The sequence below is a fragment of the Glarea lozoyensis genome (assembly GCF_000409485.1).
Source record: "Glarea lozoyensis ATCC 20868 chromosome Unknown GLAREA13, whole genome shotgun sequence".
NCBI classification, from domain to species: domain Eukaryota; kingdom Fungi; phylum Ascomycota; class Leotiomycetes; order Helotiales; family Helotiaceae; genus Glarea; species Glarea lozoyensis.
In genome coordinates, this window is record NW_007360987.1 from 353,739 (window position 1) to 376,864 (window position 23,126).

General features: G+C 44.7%; 7 protein-coding genes across 7 annotated transcripts; 5 read left to right on the forward strand and 2 right to left on the reverse strand.

Moving 5' to 3' along the window:
- Positions 1-235: 235 nt before the first annotated feature.
- GLAREA_10069 (eIF4e-like protein) lies at positions 236-1,434 on the forward strand (the record flags this gene model as incomplete). The annotated part of the gene is made up of 4 exons (XM_008080119.1): positions 236-317; positions 368-864; positions 944-1,187; positions 1,298-1,434. 4 exons carry the CDS (start codon positions 236-238, stop codon positions 1,432-1,434), a joined length of 960 nt encoding a protein of 319 aa, XP_008078310.1.
- A 631-nt stretch (positions 1,435-2,065) lies between these two features.
- GLAREA_10070 (Acyl-CoA N-acyltransferases (Nat)) lies at positions 2,066-2,260 on the reverse strand (the record flags this gene model as incomplete). Its single annotated transcript, XM_008080120.1, has 1 exon — positions 2,066-2,260. One exon carries the CDS (start codon positions 2,258-2,260, stop codon positions 2,066-2,068), a length of 195 nt encoding a protein of 64 aa, XP_008078311.1.
- A 1,996-nt stretch (positions 2,261-4,256) lies between these two features.
- GLAREA_10071 (uncharacterized protein) lies at positions 4,257-5,312 on the forward strand (the record flags this gene model as incomplete). Its single annotated transcript, XM_008080121.1, has 2 exons — positions 4,257-4,793; positions 4,845-5,312. 2 exons carry the CDS (start codon positions 4,257-4,259, stop codon positions 5,310-5,312), a joined length of 1,005 nt encoding a protein of 334 aa, XP_008078312.1.
- A 5,586-nt stretch (positions 5,313-10,898) lies between these two features.
- On the forward strand, positions 10,899-11,807 carry GLAREA_10072 (uncharacterized protein; the record flags this gene model as incomplete). The annotated part of the gene is made up of 3 exons (XM_008080122.1): positions 10,899-11,047; positions 11,102-11,637; positions 11,710-11,807. The coding sequence occupies 3 exons, from the start codon at positions 10,899-10,901 to the stop codon at positions 11,805-11,807; spliced, it is 783 nt and encodes a 260-aa protein (XP_008078313.1).
- A 3,553-nt stretch (positions 11,808-15,360) lies between these two features.
- On the forward strand, positions 15,361-16,164 carry GLAREA_10073 (Ribosomal proteins L15p and L18e; the record flags this gene model as incomplete). Its single annotated transcript, XM_008080123.1, has 3 exons — positions 15,361-15,392; positions 15,573-15,771; positions 15,946-16,164. The coding sequence occupies 3 exons, from the start codon at positions 15,361-15,363 to the stop codon at positions 16,162-16,164; spliced, it is 450 nt and encodes a 149-aa protein (XP_008078314.1).
- Positions 16,165-16,719: 555 nt separating this feature from the next.
- On the reverse strand, positions 16,720-18,162 carry GLAREA_10074 (Protein kinase-like (PK-like); the record flags this gene model as incomplete). The annotated part of the gene is made up of 2 exons (XM_008080124.1): positions 16,720-17,852; positions 17,901-18,162. 2 exons carry the CDS (start codon positions 18,160-18,162, stop codon positions 16,720-16,722), a joined length of 1,395 nt encoding a protein of 464 aa, XP_008078315.1.
- A 307-nt stretch (positions 18,163-18,469) lies between these two features.
- On the forward strand, positions 18,470-22,270 carry GLAREA_10075 (ARM repeat-containing protein; the record flags this gene model as incomplete). Its single annotated transcript, XM_008080125.1, has 3 exons — positions 18,470-19,295; positions 19,342-22,043; positions 22,100-22,270. The coding sequence occupies 3 exons, from the start codon at positions 18,470-18,472 to the stop codon at positions 22,268-22,270; spliced, it is 3,699 nt and encodes a 1,232-aa protein (XP_008078316.1).
- Between the last annotated feature and the right edge of the window lie 856 nt (positions 22,271-23,126).

Consider the following 23,126-nt stretch of genomic DNA (forward strand, 5'->3'; position numbering starts at 1 on the left):
TCACCACCTCTCATCTTCATCATCAATTGAATTACTTCGCGTTTTGTTTCAATGTATAACTCTTCAATAATCTTGCAATCGAATTGTCTGTCTTGTATCATGTATTAAAGCATCATTCCTTCGTTTGTTTACTTTACTCTCCTCAAGACTTGTGGAGACCGTGAATCTACGCGACATTTTAAAGTTGAGCAAACGACTTCACAAGAAGATTTCAAAATTTTGAATTCAAATAAACATGGGTCTCAAAAGAAAACGAGAAAACAGTAAGAAAGATATCGATATATCCGGCTACATCTCAGAAGAATCAGAATTCTACGGTACCTCCCCTCACCCCTCTCATCTCATCTCACAACTAACGCCCCACCAGGCTCTCCAACCACAATCCGCACCCTCCACACCCACCTAAACACTACCTACCTCCAAACCCAACCCCTCAACTTAAACCAACTCGCCCAATCCAACATCCTCACCCAAAAATCCCGCGCTTCAACCACCCTTCACAACCCCTACGAGTCCAAATCCTACGGTCGTCAACTCAGCGAGACCGTCCCGGAATTCCTGGCACGACTCCCACCACGTACGTCCCGCGCTCCGGATGAAAGGTTCCCGTGGATTATCATTGCGAATCCGTATCAAAAGAGGAATGGAGGATCAAGTAGCGAAGAGGCAGAGGATGAAGATGCACAGTGGTCGGACTTTCAACAGCGTGGGACGAGTTTGTTGCGGGAGTTAAAGACGAGGAAAAATGAGATTGAGAAGGTGAAGAGGGGGGTGGCGAAGAGTAGGGAGGTTAATGCGGAGGTTCAGAGGGTGGTCAGGGAGATTTTGGAGGTTGCGGGGGAGACGGGTTGTGTTTCTGGAAAAGTAAAGCCTTCCATCTCTCTTATCCCATCTTACATCCTTCTTTCTTCCCCTCCACCATTCTCTAATGCATTTACTTTAGTGGATGCTCTTCGTTCCCCCCGAGTCCGTAAACGAGATCTGGTCCACCATCGCGCTAGCAACCGCCAACAACGAACTAGGCACCGCTGCAAAAGTCGCCCCGTACGCTGATGATGACCGGAAAGAGCGTGTCATCTGTATTTATACGCGCGATTTTAGGGATCGCGAGGATGTTGCCAGGGTGGTGAGACGGATGAGAAGTCTGGGGGTGGTGGATGTGAGTAAGGTTGTTTGGTATAAATGTGGTATGTCAAATTGTATTCCGTATTTTGTTGATATTTTCTTAGAAGTGTAACAACGGATGAGAGAAGGGAAACATGAAAGGGGAGAAAAGAACATGGCTGATAAGGGACAGATGCATACACGTACCTCGACATCAAAAGCGGGAATGAATTCGGGATCAAAGCTTCGATGTACGGTTCCAAAGAATTTTTAGAGGAGAAGGCGGGGGAGAAGAAGGGCGCTGGGAAGTTGGGTGGGTTGTTGTATTAGAAGAATGTTAAGGATGTGGGGGATTGGAAGAGTGCGGAGTGGGAATAGATACGACTTTCATGTTGGGGAGTTGAGGTGTATATGTATAATATTAGGATTTGTGGGGATGTTTGTAGATTTTTGTGGGGTTTCAGCTATGTCGGCTCTATCTATTGCTAGATTCGGAGCTAGAAGCTAGTAGGCATTGTATATCTGGAACTCAAAGGAGTCTATGTAGATTTTCACTAGCTCAGCAACATGGGCTGTCTGTATTTCTGGCTCGCGAGACAAGAGCTGATGAGAACTGTATATTCAGTATTCCCAGGATTTTTTGTATATTTTCGTTATCTATGTCGTCTGTATTTACGCATAGCTTCAGCAATGAACAAAACTCCAACATGCCGCTCACATTTACATGTAGACCCTTCCCAAACCAACCATATATGTAACCACAAATGCTTTTGCACAACCAGAAATGCCCAATGCCCATTTAATGCTCCTGAACTCCCGTATATTGCCCAAATCCGCCATGTATACCAGATTCCCGCCATGCACCAGTGTCTAACTCAAGACCCCAAAAACCCCTCCTCACATCCTTTTCAGCTCCCTACACCCCGCCCAATCCAACCCTCCGATCCACACCACCACAAATCTACTCCTCCTCCTCCCCACCCATCTCACCCACCCCCCTCAACCTAAGCACAAGCCTATACGCACTACTCCCATTCAAATAATACCGATGCAACTTCTTACTCCTTAAAAACCCCAGTCGTTCATACAACCTCATCGCCGCTACATTGCTCTCCTCGGTCTCCAACACCACTTCATCCGCGCCCCGCGCAACCATCGCGTCGATCGTGCGCGTCACCAGACTCGTGGCGATGCCGAGATTGCGCGACGTGGAGGACACGGCCAGCATGGCTATGTAGCCGCGCAGCGTGGTGGGGGAATCTGGGGGGAGGGAAGGCGAGTGGTGCGGTTCGAGTTTGGATATTATTACGCCGGTTAGGCGGGGGGAGGTTGTGGGTGTGGGGGAGGGGGTGAGGGCCTGGGATACGTATACTGTTAGCTTTGTTCGTCTTTTGGTTCTGGGGAACTGGAATCGGGGAGTATTGGGGGAGAGAGATACCATGAAACATAAATCCCCCCATTGATATAGGAAATAGCGGTACACGTAGATGCTGTACGGTTCGCTCAGGTCGCGCGAGATGAGGGCGCGGATGGAGGGGAGGTATTGTTTTTCGTGGGCGTGCGAGTATTGGATGTATAGCAGTTCTGCGGGGAGGCTTGGTGCTTTTGAGGAGGTGGGGATGGAGGTTGTGGTTGTGGGGAGGAGGGAGGTTGACATTGTGTTTGTTGGCGAGGTTGCGGTTTTGAAGGAGGATTGGAGAGTCAGGTTTGAGAGGAAGAGGGAGAAGAGAAGATCAGGTTTTGAATCCGGATCAACAACTCGATCAAGCAGGACGGGAGATATTCAAACCCGGTATACCGATCCGTGGTGGTGGGGCAGCGTTTGGGGGTCGGGGATTGTTCGAACATTTATTTCAAGGTGCACGAACCCGGATGTCAGACTTTCACATGTCAAAGGATTTGATGCAGTGAGATGTTTCAATTTCTGGCTGATTTTGTGGCGGATAAATTAGAATATCTTGAGGATTACTGATCTATCATTTGTTTGTTTGTTAATGGAGCACTTGATTTTCCAAAATGATTTATCTGACTTTTGGCGGCTTTACCTGTCAACTTGTTTAGTTGGTCGTAGTTTGAGGCTTGCTTCGGACCCCGCCCATACGCTTGTGATGCATGTCCGGTTCGGGACGATCTAGAAGATGACGGACTGAGATGAACAGGATGTGAAATGGAATTACAAAAGCAACAATTAATACTTTATTTGAATTACTCTTGTGATACTTACGATGTGAGAAATTGAAATTTTGAAAAGGAGGTTTTGACCTACTCCCAGGCCAATGTCTTAGCCTTCAATGCCAAGGAGGGCCTTATGAATGACTGATTATTTTCAAGATGCAGAATTTTATTTCACATTGAATTATTGCGGTATTTTTAGGATTATGATCATGCCGGGTTTTATGCAGCTTAATGACTGGTTTAAGGAAGTAGACTTTGGTGGTTAGAAGGGTTTTCACCTCTTGTTAGACTGCTCTAAACAACGTTTGCAACGTACTATGCAACTCGAAGGTTTTCGAAGGTTTCTCTCTAAAATAATAATAGAACTTTGTCTTAGCAACTTACAGCCATCCGGACCTCTATCTCCGACTTAGTTATTTTGTTCTAGAGTGCGCCCTGGATGTGAGGAATTGTTCTACTCGCACCCAATTCTGGAGTCGACATCAGCTGATCATTCGAGTTCGTATCAAATATTAGCAAATTGCCAAGAAGATAGTTCACAAAGCTCAGCACTCGAAATACGTGTTGAATTGAATACAATCTTGGTATGACGAATTTTAAAATCCATCAGGCCATGATAACAGAAAAATTGGTAATTGCAGGTCATATGACCAACCGCAATCCGTTTCTCGAAATGCTGTGGTCAAAGTGAGGTTGCACAAGCAGCTTGGAAGCTTGGCCGACTGAATCCCGAACTCCGAATGCTACCCACCTTTTCAGCCTTACTTCATCCATCCAATCATGAGCTGGTCCCACTTCTACCCGACCGCCACGGAACGGCAAGGCCAGAGCTTATTAAGTCGTATGTCAAGAGACGACAACTGTTATAAACTCGACATTGCAGGCAACTCAACATCTGTCATTATATTATTGCACTCTAAAACTACCCAGACTCAAAGCCAAAACCAAAACACAGTATACCTCATGCAATCGTAACCATGGAGAACCTACGATCCAACCCACGAAACGATTCAACCCCAACGTCATCCTCCGGGACCAGCACTCCCAACGGCGGCGGTTCCCTTCTGAACACCTCATGGACCTTTCCACAACCTCTATCCCACGCAGTAGGGGGTTTGCTGCGTCGATTCTCATCGGATCCTCCACATAAAGATCAAACACGCTCGAATTACGCAGATCCATACAACGCAATGCCGAATAAAAATACGGGTATAGATGGTGTTTACACGCCTCCATACAGAACTGCTTCGCCATTTCAGCCACCGCCGTTATATCCAGTGAATTTAGAGGGTTACCAGGAGAATACACCCGAAAGTGCTAGGTTACTGAGTAGGTCGTTGGCAGAGGAGATACGATTATTAGTCCCGCCGCGGTTGCAGTTATGCGAGGAGTGGAGGCTGGTGTATTCCCTCGAAGAAGATGGAGTTAGTCTAGGAACGTTATACAAGAAATGTGACGATCTACGAGGTCTACGAAATGGTTTCGTACTAGTCGTTCGAGACGCAGACGGTGGTGTAAGTGTCCTCACCCCCAATCCTTCCCAGCTCCTACTAACAATGTCCCAGCTCTTCGGCGCCTACCTAACAGAAGCCCCCCATCCATCCCCCCACTACTTCGGCACCGGCGAATGTTTCCTCTGGCGCGCCTCCATCCTCTCCGCAAGCACACACAACCTCTCGCAAATGCTCCCCCCACCCCCTTCAGCCGACACAACCAACATCCCACGCACCACCACCATATCCGGCGGTCCTACCTCCCCCACCTCTCTCCTCTCCCCACAACTTGCATCCACACCCGAACGCATCCGCTTCAAAGCCTTCCCCTACTCCGGCGTGAACGACTATCTCATCCTCTGTGAACCCAGTTTTCTGAGTATCGGCGGCGGCGATGGCCATTACGGGCTCTGGCTAGATGATAATTTCGAGAAGGGTGTGAGTGCGTGTTGTCCGACGTTTGGGAATGAGCCGCTCAGTGAGGAGGGCATGAAGTTTGAGATTGTGGGCGTGGAGTTGTGGAGTGTGGGGAATAATTGATGGAAAAGCGTGGAGGGTGCATGAAAAAGGAGAAGGGAAGCATGGAGTGGGGAAGGTGCGTTTGTTATGATGATACCCTTTCTTGTTGGCATTTTTGGGGAATGGATACAATATACGAAAATTAGGTGGTTTTGTTCTTTTTTTGACGGCATGGGACGCATAAGCATGGAATTTGGGGATGGGAAAAGTAATGATGGGTATGTTATAGATGAGATAACTGTGTTTGAAATTCATAACTGGTATTTGGCACATTTGAACAATTACAGTAGGCACTATCTGTACGCCATTTTGTGAGCAAACTGTGGTTTAAATACTCCACCAGCTGGCTGGTAGCAAGTGTCAAACAATAACAAACACGTGAACGCCGTGACAACTCTAGCGCCCTTCTCAACACACTCCTACGCCTTCACACTTCTACTTCTCTCGTTCATGTTTCTCTTTTCGTATCTTAAGAAGAGATTTTCATTCCTGAGTATAAGCTCTCTTGTACTATCTAGATTGCGATGTTTTCAGTGATGATGAAAATTTCGGTGACAACATCTTCTTCTTCAACTATACTTTCAGTTTATCTCCGGCTCGGGGACACAGCATAAACATTGAATTGTGGAAATTTGTTACCTTTCTTTTGCCAAAACCAAGTTTGTGATGTTGTTCAGAAGAGACCAGGCGTGAAATAGAGGATTGTACCGTGTGCTTTGATGAAGGGATGAGTGGGAGGGGGGTAGGAGGGGGGTTATATGGGGAGGGTGTGGAGGCTTTTTGGGTTGTGGATGGGGTGGGAGGGAGAGGAAGGTAAGTAGTGTTTTCTTGGGTGTGGAAACTTGTTCATGTGAAAAAATCGATCATACAAGAAAGAAAATGTACATCATTCGTTTCCTCCTCGCCTCAAACCCTCCTCTAATATCAAACAAACAGACGTACTTACCCCCTTAATCATTATCACCTGAAATACCATCTGTCCACCATGTCCTCCCAGCAACATATTCCGCTATTCTCACCTACCCCCGCTGAAACTTTTCAAACATACTTCCGTTATTTCTTGCCCTCTCGCCTTTCTCGAAAGCGATTACTACCTCCTATATTCTAAAATCTTTTTTAAGTTTTGCGGTAGACGGAGTTTGGGTGGTGGAAGTTCTTTCGGTGATGATATCTCTTTGATTTTATACCCTTAAGAATTTGGGAATATACTGCTAAAGGTGTCAAATGTTGAACATGACGATCTCTTTTGTCCGGAACAACGTGTTATTTTATTGTTGTCGGAGTCTAGGAGTTGAGGTATTAAAATGGTAACGTGGATTGACAAAACCAGATGAGAGGATCGTGAGGCTGTCTTGTGCTATTGAGGCTTGTGGGTCATTGGTCAGCTTGCTTTAATTCGCTGAATAGAGAGAATAGATCAAGTAGGTGCTTCGATCCCCGAGAGGTATAGATTCTGGAGGTTTTGTCACATGCAAGCTACATGCTACGTGTTATTTTGGCAAAGAAAATGTGCATCATTTCTCTTTCATAAATAAACGAATTTTACATTGCCAGACAAGTAGTACTCAAAAGACTCTCATAGAACAACATCAGCATACAAATCGACTGGTCGTCGCTGCTCCATCCTGTTGTGTTTGCCAACTCCTGCTTGTCTCTTTTATTCAGCGCTTGTTGGTTTAGTTATTTGTTTCTGGGATGTTCTGTGGGTAGAAGTTGGTATTTTGATTTTGAAAAGTTCCCGGTTTTGGGGCGTGGAAGAAGAGTGTTTCGGTGGTGAGGGTTGTTTCGGTGACAACATCCCTCTTCCGCTCCCAAAATATTCCCTCAAATACATTAAATGACTGTAATTGTTGTTGAGATTTCTCAAGCTTGTGCAGGATGTAAATGAAATGAAAGTTTGCAACAAGTCTTGGTTAGCGAGCGAGGGCTCAAGGGTTAAACGATATGATATGACTCCATGCGTGGGCTTGAGATGGTTCGTCAGTGGGTTGTGGGAGTTCTTATAGGGTGCTGGATGGGAATCTATTGTGTTTGTTTAAGGGTAGGTAGTGGGGTTTTGTTAGGTTTCTGTTCCGGAGAGAATGATGGATAGGGTTGGTAGGGAGCTAAGTTATGGGAGCTTAAGATTTGAATTTCACGTTTTGAAAAAGAGGACGTAATGTTGTTTTCCTTCCTTAACGTCATTTTTTAATGCCAGGAACATAAACTTTAAACGTCCCTTAACGAGAAAAGTGACGTTCGTCAATGAGAAAAGCGATGAAGATGATACGTTCGATAGTTCCGACCAGTAATACTGTGTACAAATAAACTCGTCTCTGAAGTCAGGGGATTAATCGGCAAACATTAACAAATCTTATTTACTATTTCTCTGACACTTATGCGAGAAGCGTTTTCCTTTTTTGCAATACTTTCTAATGTTTCGTTTTTGGATGTGTGGATTTTGGTGGCGAAGTTTATTTTAGTGACAATATCACTTCCCTCTCTTTCCTCCACTATCCGACTCACACCATTTAAACTATTCCACAAATCACCGAATTCATTAGCTCGGAATGACTTAGAAACTTTTTTGAAAGGATTTAAACTTAGGCTGACATAATCACATGTGCTTCGGAAAGGCCAAGGCAAGGATGATGATCCACGAAATGATAGATGGCATGAGGAATAGTTGTGGCAATTATGGGAAGTGGGGTTTTCAATTGCAATGATGTAAGGAAAGTTCTTCGGGGAATGAGTTGGGGGGAATTTGAAAGGAGGTCGGATTTGATGGTTCGTTTTAGAGTCGGGTTTCTCTAGGTGAATCTTCAAGCTTTATTTCCTCGGATGTGGAGATGAACAGAATTATGAGTTTAAAATTTTCAGATTACCTGTTCAACATCATCTGTTTTTCAAAGAGCTTTATCATGAGTTTAGATCACCTTATCAATTTATTAGGCTGCTCGAGATGCCTGTGAAGTTGTTCAAACAATGAAGACACGAAATTACGATCCGACGGATCTTCAAGACACTCAACTACTGCTGCATAAACTGAATCATTTGAACAGGACAACGAAAGTTTAGTATAACTGTACAAGTATGGTAATAATTCTAAGTCAACCTTTTGGGAATTTGGTGTCATGTGGCTTTGAGTCTGTGGGTTTTGGTAATGAAATTATTTTCGGTGACAACTTACTTTTCTTTGAAGGAGAGTGGATGTTTGGATATAACTAAAGGGTAATTACGAGAATGAAAGCTCTTTTTGGGACGGATAAAGTGAGGCATCAATGGGATTGATGGGAGTTAATTATCAAGTCACTAACTTCTCCTTCTTCGGCTGGGGTTTTAGAGGGTCGTGGAGACCAACATAGTTAGGCATTGGAATTAAAGGAGGCAAGAGGTATTTTTTTGGAAATCAAGATGTAAAATCGAGCAAGTGAGTAAGTTTAGGTCGCCTATTTAGCTGGAATGACTAGCAAGCTATAGAGATAAGGACTTTTCAATAATATGTGGCTGATGAATAATCAATCTAGTTTTTATTTCACTTATTAAACAAGAATTCTTGTATTACAACTCAAATGCTCTTAAAGTCTATATACCCGGTTGTTTCGTACTTCTATTTAATAAGTGCATTTGTTGAGACGGTTGTAAGCCTTCCTATTTACACAAATATATGGACTACTACCACTCGCATTAGGTAAGATGTATAGGAAGTTGCTTAGGCAAAATGAGATGGTAGTGTTATGATTCCGTCTTCTTAATTATTTGAACTATAATCTTCCGCTGTTGCGGAGCTATCTATTCTATCTTTTGTTTTAATTATACATTTCGGTAGCGGGACGGTTTTCGGTAACGAGAGCGTTGCGGCATTCACCTTTTAAGATAACACAAGATGTCTTACAGGACACGCAGGTGTAGTAAAAGAAACATTGTCTCTAGGAATAAGGAAAAGGAGATTAAATGACCCGCAAAGAACTGAAGACTCTACTCTAATTAGTTGGGTGGCTCTACTGTCTTTAGATATTCACTTCTTTTAAAAAGCGCACATAAGGCAGATGTTCGGAAGATCTAAAAGGGGGGCTTTGGGTGATATAGATAGAGAAATGTGAGTAGTAGTATGCAGTGGTGAGGTAATGACCTTTTCGAGATATCGTGAAGAGTATACTTTGATTTCTTGAATCAACTATACTATTTTACTTTAAACTTCCTGTTGAAATATAGCCTTTACTTCCTACAAGATATGGGAGTCGTTCTAGTAGAAGTATAATTGGCTACAAAGTTACTGAGTCTCTGGATGCCAGTTGGAACTTAAAGATAACTTAATGCTAAATCTCTAGTTTAGTCTAATCAGAGAAGAACATCTTTCAAGAAAACCCCTTTTGAAGAGAGAATCTCTTTGGCATAAGAGTCCTAGCCAAAACGGTATAATATTTCGGTACATTAATTGGTGGGATATGTGTCAAGAAAGCTGTTAAAGTTGCAGACTTTGACTTGGATTAACCTTCTAACAAAACAGCTGGTCAAAGAGGTTAGGTGCTTGTGTGTTGAACTCTGTGCTTTTCAAGCTTTCACTTTATAAACGAGTCGAAATTGCTTTACGATATAAGTTTAATGCGTGCTAGAATAATGAGTAATCCTCTTTTTCAAAAGAAGAAAGTAAAGGTACAAGGGAGATTTGATGGTGATTCTTGTTTCGGCAGCAAATACTGGAATTAGTTATTCGGTTGGAAATTCAAGCGGAGTAGGAGCTTAGCGTTTTCCTTAAGATGAAATGTTGGGGTTTTAAGAGTAACTAACTTAGCTTTACATGATGAAATGCTTTTCTAATATAGACGCGCACCCACCCTAAATTGTGATGGATTCACAGTCTATACTGGTCTTTTAGCGAGGCTGTAGGAGGTATTTAAAATAGAATGTCCTCGAAATTCGGGACCGCCAATTAGTTTGAATTATCGCGGCACGCATTGTAGCCTCTGTTTATCTGACGGATTCGCAATGAGCTAGCGTCTGAAGAAGGAAGTTCAATATCATTTCAAGATAATTACTGATCATGAGAATTCAAAATCATGACTTAATGGTGAAATATTACTAATAGGCCTCCGTCGGAGGGTCGGAGGGTCGGAGTGTTGAATTCGAGCTCATCCCCCCTGTACCCCTTTCTTAGTCATACTAAGCTTAGCGAGGTTATCTTCAGGCATCTGATTTTGATGAGCTTCTTCCCCTTGCAACGATTGCCAAAAAAGAAAATTTAAACTGCTCAGCTTATTAGCTAGTCCTGAATCGATTCCAGATTTAGTGGTATTCGGTAGAGGGTTACTCTGCCAAGGAGGTATCCCTGATAATTCCAAACCGTCACCCAGTGATTCCAAATCCCCACTAACAAATGATACCTTTGTAATGCTCTTAAGAAATGTGCTTACTTTATTGAATGAGTGCATAGACTCCATGAGTAATGCAGAAACGTCCTGAGAATGGCATCATGGCTTTAGAACCATTCTGATCGGCGGTATTTGACTACATAAAGATGAAGCCAAGTCCAAAAAATGATCAAAGCAACACCCACTCAACAGTTCACACTACACCAAAAGCTTGTTCAAGACTCAAGAAGATCATTCTTATTACTCCTTCTACATCATGGAATTCAAATTCACTTGGATCATTGTCCAATTGCTTGTCGCATTTCAGGTCTCCTCAACTTTCGGCTTCGAGCATGTGATCCCAAGGGGTCTCAACAATAAACCGACCCGGGTCATCGGCGGTGTAACGGTCATTGACACACTTCTGTAAGCCAAGTTCTAAACTTCCACGCAATACGATTGCTAAGTTTCAATCCATAGCGTGCGCGCCGCCCAAGCTTTTGCCCGAGAGAACAGCGAAGCCTATCTCTACAACCATGTAATGCGAACCTGGCTTTTCGGCGCTCTGATTATCAGCCACAACACCACGCTCCAGCATAGTGTTGACCTAGAGGTTCATGCTATTGGCTCTATCTTACATGATCTCGGTCTCGTACTGAACGCCACCTGGATTAGCCACGATCTCCGCTTTGAAGTCGACAGCTCCAACAGAGCTACTCAGTTTGTTGAAGAAACAGCCAAGCACCACGGAACCAGCTCTGCCTGGGATGCAAACCGGCTTCAGTTGCTGTATGATGCGATACTGTTGAGCTCGGAGCCCAAGTTCTCATTATACAAGCAGGCGACTGTGAAGGTATTGGTGGAGGGAGTCTTGCTTGATCTGGGAAAGCCGGACTATGGAGTCACGGCTGCTGAGTATCAGGGCGTCGAGGCGGCATTTCCTCCACTAAACTTCATCACGGGTGTCAATCACACCTTGGTTCAACTTTGTGTGCAAAAGCCGAGCACAACTTATGGTGAGTGACAAAGTTTCTATTGTTGTATGTGGAAAATATCAGAATGATGCTGACGAGTACGGTTTGCTGCAGATTCGTGGCAGCAGGCTTTCGGAGATGCTTATGTGCCTGGCTATACCCCAGTCGGTCGTTTCGTTGACATCTTCAACCCCAAGACGCCCTCCTCTTGAGCGGGATTACATGGTTAATTCCAAAGCTTTTAAGTGCCAGTGACTTGATTATTCGTTCTGTTTTTGGAATATGTGACAAACTAGCTGATCCACTTCTTATTTTGAATCCATATCTAGACTGCAATTTAATGTTTGGAGGAAGAGTCGCTTAATGGGCAAAGATTAGTGGCAGCTCGGTGTGTCAGATTCTTTGAGAAGGAAAAGTCAAAACCTAGAGAGAGTCCCAGGGAGGTCAAGTGATGTGAATTTAGAAATATATACAACTATACTAAAGTGCATTGGAAGGGTCTTTAAGATTTCCCTTAGTGATTTCAACAAATAGTCTAAAACAACAATTCCTAAAACCACGAAAATCAAATTCCCGTTCAAGGATTACTACTGTGTATCACTTTGTTATAATCTTTGAACTTATGTGAAGCTTAGAGAAATACTGTTTAAAGTTTTCTGGTACTTGAAATAAAAATTACGGAAAATGTAAAAGACATAAATAACCTGAAGGTAAATTATGATTCGGAAGTCAATCATCCCACTATCCACCAACTAACGAGAAAGCCCAATTCTTAGTTTAAGCCTTTTGAAAAAGTTGCTATCGCTTTCACATAAATAGCTATTTGCCAACCTTCTAAAGAATGCAAGTCACACAAACCGATCGTATCGAACTGAACTTCTGCAACGTCAGATATCATAGCTCTATTTTTTTAAGATGCTGCAATTTTTGAAGACGTCATAAGCCGTTATTCTTTACCAGAATGATTACCAAGGGTTCGGAGATTGAGTTTAAGTGAGAAATTGATGAGTAACTTTCGGCAATGAGCTACGTTTCTGTAGCAAACGCTCGAGTTCGAAAGTGGTCTGGACAAGGAAGTCTGGTAGGAGCTTGATTTTTAGCTTGAAGAAGGGCTGAAAGAACAACCAATTATTCAAAAGAATGCAAGATATCTCTAACCAATGTAACTCAAATCCGTTCAACTCACAAGCATGGCCGGCGGGGTATCAGAGACTTAGTCGTCTCTCAACCGCCCTAAAGAATGAGTATTAAACGTAGCATTTTCCTGAAAGTTGGTAATACTGAATCGTGATTTACGGGCTTCTAAACTCTTGATAGCGAGCTGGAAAAATACAGCAACATATTAGTATTTGCATTAGGACATAGTAGTCTAAAAGGAAACTTCCTCGCAGCTTACCTGTCAACATCAAGAGATGCGTCGCATTCTATCTTTTCCATAAAATCCTTCCGAAACCATGTAAATATTCTGCATAGCAAAGGATGGAGTTCAGTTCATGAACACTAACATATACACCAACGCTCCTCGAGGTCCTGTGCTAGTAATCAAGTTCCTACAGGCATAACGACACATTATAGGTGTTAGATATCAATTGCATATATCGTTAAAAGCCTCGTATGTTCTATAATAAAGTTGGAGAATACAATCGATAGGTGGGTTTCGGTGATAATTCATGTTTCGGTAATAGTTTGCCCTCAATCTCACGCAAAGACCAGAAGATCGACGTAACGAAAGAACCGTGTTTTAGGACGATGAAGGCAGAATGTTGAATTTATGGTCGGAGGTTGATGGGAGCATCCATGTCAGAAGTGTCATGTATTTCTGAAATCAACTCCTGCTTTGTCGATTTCCCTTATGCATGCTTTTTGAAACCGTCTACCGGCTTCACTACGAGACTATACCACCTCCTGTTCATATCGATTATGGGAAACAACTAGATAATTCAAACACCTGTGTCTAAACTTTACCAGGGCTCTTTACATAGCAGCATTGACCAGCGTTTCCTTGGACTTGTCACATGATCACCTTTCCAGGTTAAGAAGGCCTCATTTTTGTCAGAGACTAGAAACAATCAATAGAATCAATCATTCCCACGTAAGTAATTTTAGTTTGGACACTCTTTTGATTTCGCTGAGTGCTACATCGGCTGGTGGTGGAAAGGTGGAGGCTGAACATATATATGAAAACGCTAGTGATTTTGAAATCGGCAACAAAGAAAAGTTGTTGTTAATGGGAATATACTCGAGAAACTGATGCAGCACGAAAAGCCTAGTCTCTTTCCTTCTTCTTGAAAAGAAAAGGGTTTCGTTCTTGGGGATGGGGTCTCCTCTCACAATTCTACAGCGGCACTTTCAATCCAATTCATTTCCCATTAGGGTCCATTGCGCCTTCCGTTGTGCCTCACAAACTCAACCGACTCTATGCTTTTTAAACCACGTGAAGCCTCTAACGCCGGAGTAGCTCAAGCTTAAGTTGTAAGGGAAGAACGTCATGATATGGGTTATTTAAGTGTTATTTTCGAAAAAACATAAATACCAGTCCTTGGCGCACAAAAGCTCAAATCATTTTAAGAATATCCAGGGCACTAGACCTTTCGATAGAAGGGTTTTGTGGAGTTTGATTCAAATGAACATCCGGCTACCAAAAAATAAACGAATTTAAACTTCTTCGCGAATTGAAAGGTACCAGACAGACCCACTAGCCACGAGCAGTAAGTGTGTATGAATTTCAAACCAGTCGCACATGAAGCCCGTCGTGTGTGGCATTTTCTTAAATTGCTTACAGATACGAAAAAAAAAGGGTTTAGCTAAATCCCGATCGCTTTTTGGATAGATTCCGATCACTGTGTGGAATAGTGACACCGCGCTAGCTAAACACACCTTTAGCGCTAGATCCGTGATAGAACTCGACCCCGCCTACCGGCCTAGACGTGTCTCGTTCTAAAGCTCTCGTATATACTTTAAAGAAGTTGTGTAAAGTCAGTAAGGTATATCACATGACGATCGGGATCAATCAAAATAGCGATCGGGATTTAGTAGATCCCAAAAGAACACTGTACACAATCCAATGGTAGGAGTTGACACGTCCGCAATTATATTTGTATGAAGGCAATCTTTCGCTAGCAACCTGAAAGCTGCCAATTTCGGCCACGTTGACGAACGACCTCGTATCAACTCTCATTCGCCATTGAGGTTTGGGTTAGGATTTGGCAAGGGAGTCTGGAAGTCTGGGAGCGAATGAGCCATGCATAGTATGTTACTAGACTTTGAATTCGACATCGGACGTAGTAGACCCAGAATGGCCCAATTCAGCGAAGAGGATGGTTCCAGATTGCTCGAAAACGAGTGGCAGATTAGAAGGAGAATGACAATTAAATGATTTGGGAATCCGCAGTGATATCAATTGACACCAGATAGTCGTGAATAATAGCACAAAAGAGATGAAATAAAATCAATAATCGAGAGAGATATATCCGCGGAGAGAAATGACTCTCTAGAAGAAAGGCTTGTCCAGTTGTCCAATTATGCTTCGTTCTGGGTGCAAGAGAATACGATGGCATGCAAAATTCTGTCGTGATGGAGGAAAAGCATGTGTTGCCTAAGGCATCATTTTGATTCTGGTCAAGCTTATAGGGTTTTGACCTGACCTTGGCACAAACTCGTCTAAATTCCTTAGCGCCATTTCGGAATTTCGTGGTCGCAACCTCAATTTTGACGATTGCGGGACAATTCGAGATCACGACAACAACCTTCGACAAAAATCTCAAGATGCCAACCCACTTGAGCAAAACCCGCAAGCAGTACGTATACTCTTCACCATTCTGGATTCCGGATCTTCTCGTCATTTTCACCCTGCCGATCGAACTCGACACGACGCTGGTGAAAAATATGCTCCTGCATCGCGATAATATTCGACGACGGACAATTGATGAGGGGGAAACAGCCATGGGAGAGAACACTAGCTAACATACAAATTGCAGCCGCGGACACGTCTCCGCCGGTCACGGTCGTGTAGGAAAGCACCGCAAGCATCCCGGTGGAAGAGGTCTTGCTGGTGGACAACATCACCACAGAACCAACATGGATAAGTACCATCCAGGTTACTTCGGAAAGGTCGGTATGCGATACTTCCATAAGCAAGGCAACCACTTCTGGAAGCCAGTTATCAACCTTGACAAGGTACGTAAATTTCTTAGTACCTGGATTTGTGGACGGGGAGAAGGATTTGGGATGACTACAGAAGGGTGAACGGAGGGTTCAGAAAATGGATGTTTGTGATGGGAAAATGAGGGCAAAATGAAGAAAGATTATGAGAAATCACTCGCTGCAAGTGCTAACATACTGGAATTACAGCTCTGGTCCCTCGTCCCAGCCGAGAAGCGCGACGAATACCTCTCCGGCAGCAAGAAAGACACCCTCCCAGTCCTCGATTTATTACCACTCGGATACTCAAAAGTTCTCGGCAAGGGCAGAATCCCAGAAGTTCCATTAGTTGTGCGCGCGAGATGGTTCAGCAAGGAGGCAGAACGTAAGATCACAGAGGCTGGTGGTGTTGTTGAGTTGGTCGCATAATCGTGGGGATTTCTTCGTTTGCTAGGAAACTGGGATGGGAAATCATGTGCATGACAGACGTAGACTTCAAGTTGGGCCGCCTGGGGTTACATGCATTTTCTGTTTGGCATGGATGGCTTGCTTCTAGTTTAAGGAGTTCATATGAATGAAAAGCACAAACCATGCTTCGGAATCAAGAACATGCTTTTTGGATACGTGAGCTGTGAGTGAAAGGAATGGGTTCTCGTGAAGAATGAGTGAGCAGTGTGCTGGTCGGGATTTGAGAATGATTTGCTATGGTGATCCGTCAAGAGTTTAAGAAGCAGCTGCAATCGGCCAATTGCTCGACATACGAAATATGGTAAACAAAGCAAATCCCTACGCGTCAAAATCCCCCAAAGAACGCGTCTCTGATATTATTCCTCGCCATAAACATTGAAATTAAGTTCAGCTGTCATTCTCTTACACTACTTCATACTACTACAAAAATGGTATCTTGAGCTAATCTATGTACAAGAACTCCGTATACACAACCCCCACCCCATCAACGCCATTCATTGTCATCCAAGTCATCCACTACACCAAATCCATCTCATCCTCATACTCCGTTTCCGCATCCTCAACCCTCAAAAAATCATGCTGCAGCGCTTCCGCTGCGCTGATTCGTTTATTCGGATTCAGCTCTAGACAACACTCTAGAAACTTCACAGCTAGTTTCTCGCCTTCGTTCAAGGGCAGTTCTTCATTCCCGTCGCTGTTACGACACGTCGACCAAAGGATTATCTTTTCCATTGTGAACCCGCCGCTGCCGATTGTTGGGATCGTAGTTTCTAACACCGCGCCGTGCAATTGCGCACAGTTCCTCATGCGTTTGTTGCCGTAGATCGTGGCGATTTCGATCATAGCCTCCACATCATCGGCGGAATTGAAGAATGGAAAACGGCGGGAGAGGATGGTGAGCAGGATCACACCGGCGGACCAAATGTCGATTTTGGTGGTTTGCTCAGTGCATTTGAAAAGCACTTCTGGGGCGCGGAAACCGCGCGTCCCGGCTCTGTTGGCGCGTCGTGAGGGTCGGGAGTCGTTTTTGGGATACCCTGAGGAGGGACCCAAAGCTGCTGTTACGCTGTTGGTGATGCGTCGGCGACGAGTACTTTCGCTTTCTTGACATAGGCAGGGTTTGGAGTCTGTGCCTTCGCGTTCGGCGAGGCCGAAATCGACTAAGACGCCGCGTTGCTTGTCGGTGTCGTAGAGGAAGTTCGTGGGTTTGATGTCTCGGTGTAGAATGCCTTTTTCGTGGACGGCGGCTAGAGCTGTAAATAAAGAGCGGAAATAGGTTTGGATTTCCCCCATCCGCATTTCTCGGAAATAGTCTCGAAAATCTGTGTGTCTGAAGTAGGGGAGGACGGCTACTACTTGGTCTGTATGTCTGAATGCCGTGATCAGTGGACATACTGAATCGCATCTTTCGAGATCGTGGAGGAGCTCCAATTCGTTCAGGATACGCATGGGACTGCTTGTGACGTAGATTTTCTTGATCGCGACGTATTTTGGGCGTCGTTTGATCATTCCACGCTCGTCTACTGCGCTGCGTCTTTTAACAGGCGGAGATCTAAAAGGCGTGCCATTTTCCTTTTCTTCCAAGTCCCAATCATTAACGTATACGTCGTATAGCAGATCCTCTGCTTTGTAGACAGTCGAGAATGTACCTATGTCGCGTTAATTTTACTTCAATTCCAAAAAATGGACCAACATACCCTCTCCAATGCGATTTATCAGCCGGAACCGCTCTTTGATGCCTTTAAATGTATCTTGAAATTTGTCCATGTCTTCCTGTACAATTGGGTCTACAATTGAGTCGCTCTCCTCTGAATCGTAGTCTTTCCCTCTTCCATCCTCCTCGTCCTCTTCACCTCTTGACTCCTCCGTTTCTTGATCGTCTTCTACTTCCTCCTCTCTCATTTCGTCTTCGTGTATATCAAAAACCTTGGGCGCATTTCGGGAGCGGATTGTCGCCATAAGAATTGTAGAAAATCCCAGATGAGAGGGCACTAAAATCAAATTAAGCTCCTGCTGTAGAAACACCTGAAAAGCTTCAATTGGTTGTTATGTTGCTGGTATACAAAGATACATGGTAGAAAACCATTCCGCGGGGTGGTCCGTCACGCCAAGTCTAATCCTTGTCTATTTACTTTCACAAGTAAACAAACGCGTTCCCCAAATACACATCTCAACCACCACTTTGCGACAATTTCAACAACTCGGCCAGCAATAATTTGTTCATGTCTGTATCTCGGCAAGTTGGAAACGCGAGACAACCGTCAACATGGACACGATAGAATTCGACATCAACGATGCGCTCAAGCACTACATGAGCGACCCTCTGCAAATCCCTACCCCCGAAGCAGACTCCAACCTTCTCGATTGCGAAAACGACCCAGAATCCCTTACGAATTCCTTGGTAAATACTGTGTTAAATCCAATCGTGGACTCGGTGGCAGAGAACCCAGATGCAATAACCAGAAGCTCTTCCTTTGATTCCTTACAGTTCCTTTTAAAGTGCGCTCCAATTTCTTCAATTTCCAGTCAGAAAGCCCGAGCAGACAAGTCCTTTTCTAAATTATATATATTTTGCAGATCAAGCACGGCATTACCTACACATGCGTTGAGCAAGATCTTGGATCTCGTAGTATCCGGACTTGCGACCGAAGCGGACGTTATTCATAATGATCTCGAATCGGACGAGCAAGATATCATCTCCCACCACAAACAACTCCTCGAAGTCTACGGATTCTTACTACAATGGGTAATCGCAGCGGTCGAAACGAAAGCAGCCGAGAAGTCAACCGCGGTACCTGCTGCTCGAGGGAGAGGAAAGGGGGCGAAAGCAAAGACGGCGGCGAAGGATAAAGATGGAAATTGGGACTCTGCTGCGCAACTGCAAACAGCTCTTGATACGATGTGTAAGGTGTTGAAGTTGAAGCTTTCGAAGATCTTTCATACGACTTCTGAGAGGGATACATTCGTAGGACTTTTTACTCGACCAGTATATATGATTTTGGAGAGTGAGCAGAGGGTTAAGGCTACGGCTATTCGGATGCATGCGTTCAAGGTGTTGTGTATTGCCGTAAAGCATCATGGTCATGCTTATGGTAAGGTATAGAACCAGGAGGAAAAACAATTGCTAACTTGTTACAGCTGCCCAGATATCAATTGTCCAAAACTTGACATATTTTGAGCATCTCGCGGAGCCGATGGCCGAGTTCCTCCATATTCTGGCCGAGCAGTACGACTATCCGCAACTCGCAGATGAAATTCTTCGGGAACTTAGCAACAAAGAATTCAATAGCAACGACACCAAGGGCCCTAAATCAGTATCTTCGTTCATCGTAAAGCTCTCAGAACTTGCGCCACGACTTGTCATCAAGCAGATGACGCTTTTGGCAAAACAGCTTGACAGCGAATCCTACGCCCTTCGATGTGCTTTGATCGAGGTCTGTGGAAATTTACTGGCTCACTTGAGTAAGCAAGAAGAGCGCGGCGACAACCACAAATCGCAACTGAATGCTTTTTTCGATGTCCTTGAGGAGCGATTTTTGGATGTCAATCCTTACTGTAGATGTAGAACGATCCAGGTCTACGTCAAAATTTGCGACTTGGACCAGAAGTTTCCTAAACGACGACAAAAGGCGGCAGAGCTGGCAGCGAGGAGCTTGGAAGACAAGTCCAGCAATGTCAGAAGAAACGCCATCAAACTTCTTGGATCGCTCATCAAGACTCACCCTTTTGGGATTATGCATGGCTCTCAACTTTCCTTGAAGGAGTGGAACTCCAGACTCGAAGCTGTTGATACTCAGCTAAATGCTCTTACTCCGGCCGTTGACACTCCTGGTCTCGCAGACGACAAGGCTAACCAGACTGTTGATACGCAGCTCTTGGATGAAGCAACACAAGTCGAGCCAGACTCGCCTCAGAAACAGCAAGCATTGACTGAGGAGCAGAAACAGGCAATTATCAAAAAGGCACAGGAAGATGCGGCAACTTCAGAGGCAATGAACAAGCTAACACTCACGAGACGTTACTATGTGGAAGCTTTGAAGTTCATCGAGGTATTACATGGAGCAACAACAACAGTCTGCCAACTTCTTGGGTCTAAGAACAAGAGCGAGGTCATTGAAGCCATGGACTATTTTGAGATCGGGGATGCATACAATATTGAACAAAACAAAGTCGGAATTCGACGAATGTTGAGACTGATTTGGACCAAAGGCAATAATGACGAAGGGAAAGGGGTGCAGAACCACCTCATTGAGTGCTATAAGCGACTCTTCTTCGAGGCTCCTGATTCATACAATGCCAATGAGGCTGCGAACTACATTGCTCGAAACATGATTAGTCTAACTTTCGGAGCTACACCAGCGGAGTTGACTTCTCTGGAGCAACTTTTAAGCACGATGATGAAGTCAAATCATGTCTCAGAGCTGGTCGTGCAGAAGCTGTGGCAGGTTTATGGTGTCCAGAAGCGGGAAATTTCCAAGAGCCAGCGACGAGGCGCCATCATTGTCCTGGGTATGCTGGCAACAGCAAAGCCAGAAATTGTGGTTGGTGAAATGGAGACAATGCTAAGAATTGGTTTGGGCAAGCTGGGTCGATCCGATTTGCAGCTCGCCAAGTACACATGCATCGCACTCCGCAGGATCAATCCCACCGGTCGACAGGCCAAAGAGACGAATGTTCAAACCTCGAAATTGACCAACGACCATGCTGTCTTAGGCAAACTAGCTGCCATCATTGAAGTCGAATCCGACAACAAGGAGTGGTATGGTGTTGCTGAGCAAGCCATCAGTGCCATTTATACACTCTCAAAGCACCCTGATACTCTATGTTCTGAGATACTGAGGAGAAAGACAAGACATGTCTTTGCCCAGCGGACCGCGAAAACTCCCGAGCCTGAGGAAGCACCAGAAAATACCCAGCTATTGTCACCTCCTGCTGAGGTTGATGATGCGATGGAAATCGATGAGCCCGCTGTGGAAAAGCCCGTGGAGCCAGAAGAAAAGAAATTGAAGGGTTCTGTCGCGCTTTTACAACTGTTATTCATTGTGGGCCATGTTGCCATCAAGCAGATCGTACACTTAGAACTTTGTGAGCTGGACTTCAAGCGGAGAAAGGCCGACGCGGAAAAGAGCAAGCCGGTGGTAGATGCAGCTGCGGATAAGGCAGCAAAGGAAGCAGCCGATGATCTTGATATGATTGGTGGTACGACCGAAGATGATTTCACAGAAGCCATGACCCATATCCGTGAACGAGAGCTGTTGTACGGCGAGAATTCTCTGCTCGCCAACTTCGGTCCCCTCGTATCGGAAATTTGCTCCAACAACACAACATACAAGGATCGCAACCTGCAAGCAGCTGCTACCCTCTGCCTAGCTAAGCTCATGTGTGTCAGCTCCGAGTACTGTGAGACGAATCTTCCTCTACTCATCACCATCCTCGAGAGATCCAAGGATCCGATCACACGATCAAACGTTGTTATCGCCCTCGGAGATATGGCTGTTTGCTTTAACCACCTTATTGATGAGAACACCGATTTCTTGTATCGCCGTCTGAATGACAAGGACGCAAGTGTCAAGCGTACTTGTCTGATGACTCTCACATTCCTCATCCTTGCTGGTCAAGTCAAGGTTAAGGGTCAACTAGGCGAAATGGCCAAGTGTCTCGAGGATGACGATAAACGAATCGCAGACTTGAGCAGAATGTTCTTCACGGAGTTGAGCACCAAAGATAACGCCGTGTACAATCACTTTGTAGATATGTTCAGTCTTCTTTCTGCTGAGAAGGAGTTGGAAGAAGATTCTCTACGCCGGATTCTCAAATTCTTGGCTGGCTTCATCGAAAAGGTATAGCTCCCTAGGTTTTGCTTCTGCTGGAGGACAAATTGCTAACATCATCGTAGGATAAACACGCCAAGCAACTCGCCGACAAACTCGCGGCCAGGTTGGCGAGATGTGAGACCGAGAGACAGTGGAACGATGTTGCTTATGCTCTTAGTCTGTTGCAGCATAAGAATGAGGAGATTGCGAAGATGGTTACGGCTGGGTTTAAGATCGTTCAGCCTGTGGCGTAGTAGCTTGTGAGAATGGCATGGGGTCGGGCTGTAATGTAGCTAGGTATGCATATAAAGGAGGAGTTGGAGTTGTTGGGATGGGATTTTGAGATGGGCGTATGGTCTTGGGGATGGAGTGGTAATGTCGTAATGATTGTTATGTCTTTTGACTTTGAAATATGATAAGTCTTTCAAATATCTGTTCGACCATAATCCTTCCACCTAGTCCACACTCAAATCTGTTTCATATTTACACCGAAGCGTTTTCTGCGAACACATCTTTCGTGCAATTCTCAATTCTTTGGTGGGGCTATCTCCATAGCTCAGTACCTTAGCTAGGTACACTGACAGAAATTAGGTCTCGCCGTCGCCGAATCCCTTATCCATAAGTCTTGGCACCAAACATGCGATTCAAAATGGAAGTCGCGTTCTACCTCCTCAAATTCCTAAACTTCTAGCCGATCTATCCAAAAATTACCTCTCCTTGTACCCTCCAGCCCAAAATAATTGCAAGTACAAAAAAAAGGATGCTCAATATCAGGATCGAACTGATGATCTCTTCTGCCCGCGACACCCCCCCGGCCCCCAACAGTGGTGGGACTCCATTGAGGACCAGGAAGGCACGGTGTGAGAGAAGCGTCTTACCACTAGACCAACCGAGCTGAGCCTTGGGGGAGGGAGTTGTTTGGGGATTTAAAGGTGATGTTTGTTGGGGAGAGGGAAGGAGGTATGGATGGAAGGAGGGTTTGCGGGGTCCACTTGTTTGGCGAGGTGGAAAGGAGTGTTTGTTGACATACGGTGAGGTGAGGTATCTTTTTACAGTGCGGTGAGTTTGGGAGTGTAAGGTCGGTGTTTTTGAAATGGTTGGAAGTCTTTC